The sequence below is a fragment of the Echinops telfairi genome, unplaced genomic scaffold (assembly GCF_000313985.2).
Source record: "Echinops telfairi isolate 266 unplaced genomic scaffold, ASM31398v2 ScPeMD7_7468;HRSCAF=8506_0, whole genome shotgun sequence".
Taxonomy (NCBI): Eukaryota; Metazoa; Chordata; class Mammalia; order Afrosoricida; family Tenrecidae; genus Echinops; species Echinops telfairi.
Window position 1 is genome coordinate 29,237,671 of NW_022111369.1, and position 11,937 is coordinate 29,249,607.

General features: G+C 40.1%; 1 protein-coding gene across 1 annotated transcript in view; it reads left to right on the forward strand.

Moving 5' to 3' along the window:
• FAM13A (family with sequence similarity 13 member A) overlaps positions 1-11,937 on the forward strand; it is a 302,687-nt gene that overhangs the window by 99,433 nt on the left and 191,317 nt on the right. Inside the window, exon 5 of the mRNA XM_045284117.1 lies at positions 10,009-10,162. Within this exon, the coding sequence (XP_045140052.1) occupies positions 10,009-10,162 (154 nt within the window). The remainder of the gene's footprint in view (positions 1-10,008; positions 10,163-11,937) is intronic.

Genomic DNA, 11,937 nt, shown 5'->3' on the forward strand with positions numbered 1-11,937 from the left:
GGTTATATGTGGCTCCCTGTGATCCATTCCCCCTTACTACATCCCCTTTCCCTCCTGGTATCGCCACTGTCACCCCTGGTCCTGAGAGGTTCTTCTGTCCTAGATTCCCTGCGTTTCCAATTCCCATCTGTACTTTTCTTTAAGTTCCTGGACAAACTTATGAAAATATATTTATCATTCACTGTAAAACACTGCTGTTGCAGTACTACTCTATTTATTTTATGACATAAATCTACAGACATATGATAAGAACTCTAATGGCACTGCAAGATAAGCATTGGGCAGCCAAACACAAAGTAGGTGGCTGAAAACCCACCAGTCGCTCTGTGGGAGAATGTAAGGATTTATAGTCTCAGAAACCCAATACAAAGAATCTCTGAATCAGAATCTACTCAGTGGGGGTGGGGGTGGAGTGGGGGTGGAGATAAATATATCTATTCAATAAATTTGTTTGGGTGGCTTAAGTAGCTAAATACCATGCCAGGCTTTCTCCCCTCAGGCAATATCTTCTCTGTTCTATATTCTAAATGATGAACTTGCAGGATGAGTTTTAGGAGCACAGTTTGTTTACCATTTGGGAAGCCCCTGCATTCAGTTAGGTTATTAATATAACCTAATGTTCAGAAATGACTGGGAAAACAGGATCTCTTCCCCTACTGCCGCTAAAGCCGAAGGGGGAAATATCAGTAGTCTCCAATCTGAAGAAGTCTTGTGGGAGTCACTGGGCTCCGTGGAGCTTCTTTAGTTTGCCTGGTGGACGGATGTCCTTATGAAACTGAAACTGAAGAACGGAGAGAGAGAACAATACAGTCACTAGGGAGGACAGCACGTGATGACTATTCTTGGGGTTGTAGGCGCGTTTTGAGCATGCGTCTATTTGTATTACCATCACTGTCTTTTGGTAAAGTTGTTTAAGCCTCTTCACATTCAGCCTTTTCCCCACTCCCCCAGTCAACTCCAGTTGTGTTCTTGTTGGGGTAAGAATATTGATTTTTCTATCTTAGAGATGTCATGGACTTTTCTAATTTCTGTCACTTTGGTTGTCTGCTGGGTGGCTGAATAGATGATGTTATGGATGTCTGTCTACTATGTAAAAGTGTATTTTGATTCTTCTTGGAAACTAGCATTCTATTGTACACCCCTTTGATACTTTTAAGAAATCAGATAAGGGGAAACTTTCATCCTCATAAATCCATTTTCACTTGTGCTACTGAAAAAGGAGGTAGCTTTTCTGGAAAGTGACAACCTGCTCTGGTTGAAGAAAGCAGACCCTCACATGATATAATGAGCAAGCCAATTCCAGTGACATTTCGAATGATCACAAAACCCGTCTGCCTTGGCTGTAGGCGGAACAACTGAGCTAAGGAAGCTGGGGACTTTATTATTTGATCACCAAATATGCCATTTCCAAGTGTTTTGCGGTATTCTGCTTGGGGACCAACTGGTTTTCGAATTTGTGCTTTATACCACCCAACCACAATAGAAATTTTGTTCTTGATGTCTTTTGAGGCCTGTTCTTGGAGTTGTTTGGGGTGCTGATTCAGAAAATTGCATGGAATAGACCACATCAGGTCTATTTTCTTAGATATGATGTTCCACTATATTTTCAGCTGTGAAGTTGCACTAATTTAATAACTTATTGCCCTAGTTTTAAATACGAGAACTCAGACCCACAAATCACAGGATAAGATAAAAAAGTAAATATTTGAAAAAGAATTAGGATTTAGGGACTTCCAAGGGAAGTTGTATGCAGACTCATCGTGGCTACTTGGGGTTATACATTGAATTGCCAATCATAAGGTTAGTGGTTTGAACCCATCAATCACTCCACAGCCTTTCAAATATTTAAAGGTTTAGAAACACAAAGGGGTGGTTCTTTTCTGCCCTTTAGAATCACTATGAGTTAGAAATTGATTAGGTGGTGGCGAGCTTTTTTGGGGGGAGGGGGGGAACTACAACTTGGATTCTGCAAAGCCAAAACAGAGCTTAAGAATCCTGGAAAAGAATATTGAAAAGGCATATAAATAAATAAATAAATATATATATATATATATATAGTGTTAGGGCAATTTATAGTGTCAAAAGTATAAGACTTCATAACAATTTTCATAAATATTTTGAAGATCTAAATTTTTCTTCTTCAAACAATGCAGTAAACATTTCCAAACACATTTTAATATGTAGAAGTCAAGGGATAATTCATGTTAAATGTTACAGAGGTTGACTCCAAGCTTTTTTAAAAGAAAAATTCTCTCTGTGCCCAGGTGGAGAAGTTGTGCCATCTTACAACAAAACTGGAACATTTAAATTTTAATAAAGGAATTTGAATTATCCAAGAACCATTTTTGATTTCAGAAAATTTTAATCTTTATTTCTTATACCAAACTCATTACCAGTCACTCAATTGGGACTCATAACAACCCTGTAGGACCGAGTGAAATGTGTCCTGTGGGTTTCTGGGGCTATCGGTCTTCATGGGAGCAGAAAGTCTCATCTTTCATTTGCAGGGAGGCTAGTAGACTTAAATAGCTAACCTTGTTAGCAGCCACACACAGAACCCACTGCACCGTCAGGGCTCCTCATTCATTGTACAGTAACTCTTGTTTCTGGCCCCTTTTAAAGATAACAAATTGGAACTGCTTGATATTCAGTTAAGGTAAAATGATACTTGGGGGAAAATTCTACGTTCATGTAATTTGCACTGTTTGAATATATGTTTAGTTCAAAGGACACCATGTGAAGTATAACTTCACCTAAATATTTAGTACAGCACCAACACTTTCAATAAAGCCAGCATGCACTTCCTCTAGCATAGACTAGCTCACACTACATTAAAATAACCTAAATTTTTTTATAGGCAGAGTGAAGCGTGATATATGGCATATTTTCTATATCTCAAAAACTCCAACCAATAGGGGGAAACGTGAGATTTTTTACATCAGCAGGTCAAATATATCCAGAAAGAAGCCTGAAGTTTGGGGCACCAAAGTGTGTGTTGGCCAGTGATTCTTATCTCATTCTTTCTTCTCCTGGGATTTCAATTGTTCTTTCTTTTTTAAAACTATTTCATATTTTCCAGTGAGGCAAGAAGCTGAAATTCAAGTTAATCCAGTTTCTTCCTCGAAGAAGCTTTTCTATGAAGCCAGTTTATCAAATTTTATAATAAAAGTACATCCAGGTACACATAATTCAGAACAAATGAAAGTTCATGTAGTCGTCTTCTCCTTTATGTGTGCATCGTTGTCTGAGGAAGATGTAGGAGGCTCTTGCTAGTTTATACCTCCACTACTTCCAGGTACCAAGCAGCTGGGGCATGGCATAAAAAGCTTCTTTCCCATTGCTACAAAGATGAGTTAGTTAGGACTCGGCTTTATCACGGTCCTGAGAGTCACCAGTATGCATCCCCATGAGGACAGATAAATGGATTGACACTAGAGCAATGATGGATCTAAGTATTCCTTTATCTTCAGTACTGTCAAAGACTGGGCTTTTGTTTTTTGTTTTTTAAACCATGTATTTCTTGGCTCAAAGCAGAGAATACCAGAAAGATGTTTACTTGTGCTTCATTGACTATGCAAAAGAATTTGTGTGGGCTATAATAAACTACAAATAATTTTGAGAAGAATGGGAATTCCAGAACACCTCGTTCAAAACTTGTGCCTGGATCAAAAGGGCAGACTGCATGGTTTCAAATCAGTAGAGGTGTGCTTCAGGGTTGTATCCTCTCACCATACTTGTTCAATTTAGATGCTGAGCAAATCATCAGAGAAGCTGACTTATATGAAGAAGAGTGCAACGTTGTAATTGGAGGAAGGCTTAATAAAAACCTGCGGTATGCAGATGATGCACCTTGCTTGCTGATAAGGAGAAGGACTTGAAGGACTTGCTACTGAAGATCAGGGATGGTGTCCTTCAGTATGGATTACAACTCAATGTGAAGAAGATCAAAATCCTCACACTAGACCTATAAGGAACATCATAATAACTGGAGAAAAATTTAAAGTGGTCAAGGATTTTGTCTTGCTTGGATCCACACTCAATGCGCATGGAAGCTGCAATCAAGAGATCAAAAGATGTATTGCATCAGGTAAATGTGCTGCACAGGACCTCTTTAGAGTATTGAAGAGCAAAGATGTTAATTTGATAACTAAGGTGTGCCTGAGCCAAGCCATGGTATTCTCCATTGCCTAAGATGCATGTGAAAGTTGGACACTGAAGAAGCCAAAGAAGAATGAATGCATTTGAATTATGGTCCTTGAGAAGAATATTGAAAGTACCATGGACTGCGCAAAGGACACATTGATCTGTACCAGAAATAAGTAAAGCCAGGGTGCTTCTTAGAGGCAAGGATGGCAAGACTTTGTCTTACATACTTTGAAAATGTTGTCAGGAAAGACTAGTACCTGGAGAAGGACGTCATGTTTGGTAAAGTGGAGGCTCAGTGAAAATGAGGAAGGGCGTTGTGTTTGGCTGGGTTGAGTAGAGAAACAAATTCATTGACACTCATTTAAGTATAAGAGAGAACTTTATATCAAAGAACAATTGTATATTAAGAAAGCATGCCAGTCCAGTCCAATAGGTCCATACTAGTGCATACATCCCTCCTCAGACTCATGCAGACAACATGCAATGATGCAAAATTCAGGAAGATCACAGGCCGGTGGGTGCAAAGTCTTGTGGATGCAATGGTGGTGAAGCATCTCAGCACTGGTGGGAGTCTCCATATGGCTCACACGTCTGTCAGACTGTGCCTCCTCCACAGGAAGGGGAAGCAGAGAGAGACTATGGCCTGCCTCCAGGGGGAAAGAGATGAAGTTCCCAGAATCCTCATGAGAAGGCCACACCCACAAGGAGGCATCATCAGGCTGTGACATGATGGACAGACTCCACCCCTGCACTTTTGTATCAAGTTGATATGAAATTATGTAACTAGCACAGGCCTGAAATTATGTAATTAGCACAGGCCTCAGCAGGCCTTGACATCCATGGGTTCAGACAGAGGAACAATTGCAATGGTGATGCCGTTTTTTGTTCTGTTATTCTGTTTGTTCAGTAGGCTCACTGTGGGTCGTATCGGACGCTATGACACCTCACAACAACAACATAGTTCAGCTGCTCTGTCCAGTGCAGGTTACCCGAAACCCCTTAGATGCCTTGGTGCCTTCTAGGTCTCACAACAAGGAGAACTGGAGACTGTCGCAGACCGCTGACGACTTCTTCTAGAATTGCTACTCTATAGAGTTACTAACCTGACACTTTTAATTTACTGCTTTTTCATCAGCCTAGGTCTTGTATAAAAGTGGAATCAGGGAAAATTTCTCTTGGATTTTAAAGTAGGAAATTCTCCTTTACAAATAACTTGTTCTATCATTTCTAATTGTGACCTCTTTCAAATAAACATTATGTATCTGAGAGACACCAACATTGAAACAAAATCTTTACCACAGGGTGGCTTTTTTTTTTTGTGGCTTTTCTATAACACTTGAAAGAGATTATTTTTTACTCTGCAGCAAGGCACCTTCAGCATGCTCGAAAATGACAGTAGTCATATCACTATTTATGTGTACTTATGTGCCTCTAATACATTCTGATTTTCATAATTTCAGATTTTAATAATAACTATGTTAAGAGCAAAGGAGCCATGGTGGCACTGTGGGATAAGCATCCAGCTGCTAACCACACATTAGTGGTTCAAGCCCACCACCTGCTCTGAGAAAGAAAAATGAATCTGTGTGTTCCTCTAAAAATTAATCATCTTGGAAAACCTGTACAGAGTCACTTTGAGTTGGAATTAGCTCAGAAGCCGTGAATTTGACTTGTTATGTTTAGGAATATTGATCAGTTAATTTTTCACTCTTCTGGTTGAAATCATGTGTCTAAAATAGATTGGAGCATATCTAGTTATTTAATATGAAATTTAAAATATTGTTTAGTCACCCAAATGATTGGTCACTATGTTCAGCTGGGTTGACTAGGTAAACCAATCTAGAGACACTCATATGTGTGTGAGAGCTTTATATCAAAGAGCAATTGTATATTGAGAAAACATCCCAGCCCTGTCCAGAAGTCACCTATTAGCCCATTTGTCCCATACTAGTCCATAAATTCCTCTTTAGACTCACACATCACAAGCACTGATGCCAAATGCAGGAAGATCACAGGACGGTGCATGGAAAGTCTTGTGAATCCAGTGGCAGTGGACGCATCTCCAGGTCTCAGGGTGCCATCAGTGTGGCACCATGTGGTTTGTCAACAGGAAGGTGAAACACAGAGAGAGGGTGGGGTCTGCCTCCAGGTAGAAAGAGAGGAAGTTCCCAGAATCCTCATGATAAGGCCATACCTACCAGGAGGCATCATCAGCCTGTGACCTGACTGACAAGCTTCAATCACTCTATTTATCAAGTTGACATGGAACTGTATAACGACTATAGTCATCAAATGTCAAACAGCTGGTTACTGGAAAACATCTGATGAGTATTACTTTTCTAATTTACAAAATATATAGTCGTGGTTTGCTGATTTGGAATGTTCTTGTTCATGAAGGTGGAGGTTCTGTCACTGCATTTGAAAAGAAAACACAAATGAACTCCTCAGTTCAGGAGCACTGTTTGTGAAATCTGTAATGTGAAGAGAAAAAAATGAGAGCAGACATGCATCGTATAAGCTGAATACTTGGAAAACCCAATGGCAAGAGTTCTAAGAAGAAGGGACTCTTTGCCAAGGGCGGAGCCAGGTACATAAACAATTCTGAAAAGTCTACTTTCTACTGCCTCATCACAATTCTAAGAAACATTAGTAACTGTGTGACTGAATGTTACCAGTTTAAAAATCTTCCAGCCCTTATTAGTTTCAATTAAATTTTCATTGATTACCTATGTGAATATATGTCAATCACAATAGATTCATTATACACTAAGAAGCTTTTATACCTTTTGAGATGCTTATTAAACTTACCCTACAAGGATTGCTTACCATAGTAGAATTTGGCAGGGGTTGGGGGAAACAGGGAGGAGAAGCTGCCTAATGAAGGAATGGCTCAGCATGCCAGGATTTTTCAATTGCAAAATAATAAGTAGATATAATTTCCATGGAATTTTTGTGGACGAGACTGGGAGATGTGAACAAGGGGTGATATGTTTAGAGACATTCAGGCCTGCTTGAACAATCCTATTTGGAGGGTGTAGATAAATCAAATGATGGGAATTTTATTTACTTGAGTTGAAGCCTTTTTAGCTTATTCATTAAAACATATTAAAACAGAAGACTGCATATACATACAAATGTCAGGGAAACAAAGCTGAGAGGAAGAGGTCATCGGTTGACTGGCTAGAGTGGAAAGAAAAAACTGGGGAAGACAACACACACGTTGTTGTGAGATACCATCTAGTCAGTCCTGACTCACAGTGCGCCGCTGTGCAATAGAAGCACTGCCTCATCCTGCGCCGTCTTTGCAGCCAATCCATTTCGTCAAAGGTCTTCCTCTTTTTTCACTGCCCCTCTTACCACTTTACTTTGCTAAAAGGACAAACAAATCTGCCTTGGAAGAAGTACAGCCAGAGTGTTCCTCAGAGGCAAGTGCAGAAAGACTTCGTCTAACTTCAACCATGTTATCAGGAGAGACCAGTCCTGAGGGGACATCATGCTTGACAAAATAGAGGGGCAGTGAAAGAGAGGGAGGCCCTCAAGGAGATGGATGGACACAGTGGCTGAAACAGTGGGCTCAAGCATAGGAACAATGGTGAGGCTGGCGCAGCACTGGGCAGTGTTTTCTTCTGTTGTGGGATGGAACTGACTCGATGGCACCTAACAACAACAATAACAACAACACGTACTACGAGTTTACTAAGCATGCTGCTCTTTTTTAGGGACTGGTTTCTCCTGATAACTCATGTAAAGTACATCAGATGTAGTCTCACCATCCTGGCTTCTAAGGAGCGTCTGGCTGTCCTTCTTTCAAGACCGACATGTCTGTTCTTTTGGCAGTTCACGTTGTTGTTGTTGTTAGGTGCTGTTGAGTTGGCGCTAACCTTTTGTGACCCTATGCACCACAACACGAAACACTCCCCAGTCCTGTTCCAGCCTCATAATCGTTCCTATCCTTGAGGCCATTGTTGGAGCCATGGTGTCAGGCCATCTCCTGGAGTGTCTTCCTCTCTCCTGATGCCCCTCCACTTTACCAGTCATGATGCTTTACTACAGGAAATGCTCTCTCCTGACATGTCCAAAGTACATGAGATGTGTCGTGCCATTCTTGCCTCTGAGGAGCACTCTGGCCATACTTCTTCCAAGACAAATCAGTTTGTCCTTTGAATAGTCCATGATATTTTCAGTTTTCTTTGCCAGCACCAAATTTTAAATGTATCAGTATTTTTCAGTCTTCCTTACTCAATGTCCAACGTTCACAAACATATGAGGCTATGGAAAATGCCACGGCTTGGCTCAGGCACACTTGCGCTCTCAAAGTCACATCCTTGCTTTTCAGTACTCTGAAGAGGTCTTGTGCAGCAGATGTACCGAATGCAATCCACGATATTTTCCATTTTCTTGGCTAGCACCATAGTTCAAATGCATGAGTTCTTCTTTGGTATTCTTTATTCAACACCCAACTTTCACATGCATATGAGATGATTGAAAATACCTTGGGCTTGGATCAGAGCACCTTAGTCCTCAAAGTACCATCCTTGCTTTTCAGCACTGGAAAGAAGTCTTATGCAGCAATTTACTCAATACAATGTCTCCTTTGATCTCTTGACTGCTGCTTCCATTGATGGTAGATTCAAGCAAGACAAAATCCGTGACAACTTCGAACTTTTCTCCATTGGTCATGATGCTACCTATTAGTCCAGTTGTGATGTAAGCAAGATGGCGAGACTGTCTCACGGACTTTAGATCAGGGGTCCTCAAACTTTTTAAACAGGGAGCCAGTTCACTGTCCCTCAGACCCGTTGGAGGGCCAGATTCAGTTTTTTAAAAAAAGCGATGAACAAATTCCTATGCACACTGCACATATCTTATTTTGAAGTAAAAAAACAAACGGGGCAAAAACACCTGGCGGGCCGGCTAAATGTCCTCAGCGGGCCACATGCGGGCCTCAGTTTGAGGACGCCTGCGTTAGATCTTGTTAGAAGAGACTAGTCCCTGGAAAGGGTCTTCATGCTTGGTAAAGTAGAAGTGCAGTGTGAAAGAAGACCCTCGACAAGATGGGTTGATATGGTAGCTGCAATAATGAGCTCAAACGTAAAACCATTGTGAGGTTGACGCAGGACCGGGCATTGTCTCATTTTGTTGAACACAGGGTCGCTATGCCTTGGAACAAAGTCGACAGACTCTAACAACAACAGCAAATACTATCATATGCTAATCTGTATTTCCTTTCTGCACAGCCTGTACATGTGTTTTGTAGTATATGCTACAGACTCAGCTCTTACCAAAGCATCATTGTCCTAGCGATGTCATGTGTAGAGTTTGTTGAACACGTTCTAAGAAGGCTAAGGATTCAAAAGAAATAAACATAAAAGTCTGAGTCAGCTATGTGTTAAAAAGTTCAGTCTTGCATCCTGTAACAGCCACCGTGGGTTCTGTGAAGTAGGACTTTATATGGTTTGAATGTTGTAAGAATACTGTATCATACACAGGCAGTCCTTAGATTACAAATCAGTTCAGTTCCTAAATCTGTATTTAAATGCAATTTGTAAGTAGCAACAAGTATGGTTTGTCGGTCTTGGTATATAGTGCACCTTTTTCTAGGCATTAAAACATTAAAGAACCATTTCTAGACACACCAAACATATTTCACATAATAATATAGTAGCAATAATGATGTTTTGATGTACATTGCAAAGTAGCACTCCTTAGTTTCCATAAGCAAGCATATGTACTTGTAATGTTTTGTAAAATAGGGTTTACAAGGTACCACATACCTATCTGTGATTGGACAATGCCCAAATGGATATTTCGTGGTGCAAGGTTGTCAGTCTTTTCTTTCTCCTCTCTCCTCCTTCTTTCTAGTGTGCCACCTGGGCTTGAAGGCATGAGAGAACAGGACCTGTGCAACAAGACAATGGCTAAGATACTAGAAAATTATCATACCCTGTTTGAAGGAGAGCGCACAGAAAATGATAACCAGGTGTGTGACAACCTGGCCCGGCTTCTCATAGTCCAAGTAAGTAGCATTGTTGTTTAACTTCCTAGTACCGTTATATAACATATGAGTTGCTCTCTTGACATTATTATTTTTTATTCATTGAAAGAAAATCTGTCATTTTTATTTGAATTACTTTTTGTCAGAAGTCCGTGTCATCTTACTGTGCTTCTTTATGTTAAATTCCATTTGTGACATACATTCCTTCTGCCAAGTACATAATTTAAGTGATCTATCTACTTCTAAGATTGCGGAGTGATAGTGATTTTCAGTTTTTCTTCTACAATCAGACATCTCACATGAGCCACGCCACTCTCTCCTGGATGCCTGCTATGGTAACAGTGTTATGTGCGTGGCTGAGTTCAGGAGTCTACCTTATTAACATGATAGAAAATTCCTGAAGATAATGTCACTGGAAGTCTTTTCGTCTCTCCTGTGTCTGGCACATTTTCAATTTCCACCTCAAATTTTAAGTCCCATATATGTAATTCTTGGGAACCATCACAAGTAAAGCCGAGTATTTTAAAGATGTGTAAAGGAGTCCTTGGTAATGCCATTTAAGTCTTTTTACATACTTTATGCTAATTCACAGCCTATCTCTTTACACATTAGGGAAATCTTGTAGGTCTATAAAGATCTGCCATGGAGAAGCAGAGGACAACGTATCTAATTGAATCCTGGAGAAGTAAAAAGAGCGGGCAGGCATGCTATTTCACTTTCATTCATGCAGAGGCAAATTGTGCAGGAGCTGATATGAGAGGATTCCTCTGGAGGTCTTCTGAGATTTATCAAGTGTACAGACCTAAATCTACTTGTTGATTTATATGGAGATGAATGATAAACTCATTGAAGAGGGGTTTTATTTCTTCTTTCACTTGAGGTCATGACTTTGAAAAAGGTAATGGGTATCAAGTAGCATCCCATGCAAATAGTAAAAGACGACCCAAACTATGCTTTCTTGACTGGGACTCTATCCCTTATAAAGGAATCTGTGTTAATAAGTTGAGTATATTTCTTGGGAACTGAGATTGGAATGCATTTAGCTGGAATCTTGCCAAACCAGTAAAATGAACTTTAAACTGAAACTTGAGGTAAGGGGAGAACAATACTCAGGTAAAATGAGACACTTTGGAGAAAAACAAGTATAACCTCAGCCAGGGGGATAGATAAAACAGTAGTTGAAAAAAATGTGTCGCCAATTCACAAGTAAAAATAACAAAAAGCATTTATTTCAGTTTTACTGCAAAGCATTTTTTAAATAGAAAAATAAACTCTTTTAAGGTTTGCTCTTTTTTAAAAAAAATCATTTTATTGCGGGCTCGTACAATTCTTATCACAATCCATACATTCATCCATTGTGTCAGGCACATTTGTTGCCCTCATCACTCTCAAAATATTTGCTTTCTACTTGAGCCCTTGGTATCAGCTCCTCATTTTACCCCTCCCTCCCTGCCCCCTTCTCTCATGAACCCTTGATAATTTATAAATTTTTATTATTTTGCCATGTCTTACACGGTCCGATGTCTTCCTTTACCCACTTTTCTGTTGTCTGTCCCCCAGGGTGGGAGTTATATATAGATCATTGTGATTGGTTCCCCTTTCCTCCCCACCTAATACCCTCCTGGTATCTCTACTCTCCTTATTGGTTTATCAGTTCTGGATTCCCTGTGTTTCCAGTTCCTATCTGTACCAGTGTACATCCTCTGGTCTAGCTGGATTTGTAAGGTAGAATTGGGATCATGATAGTGGTGGGTGGAGGAAGCATTAAAGAACTAGAAGAAAGTTGTATGTTTCAT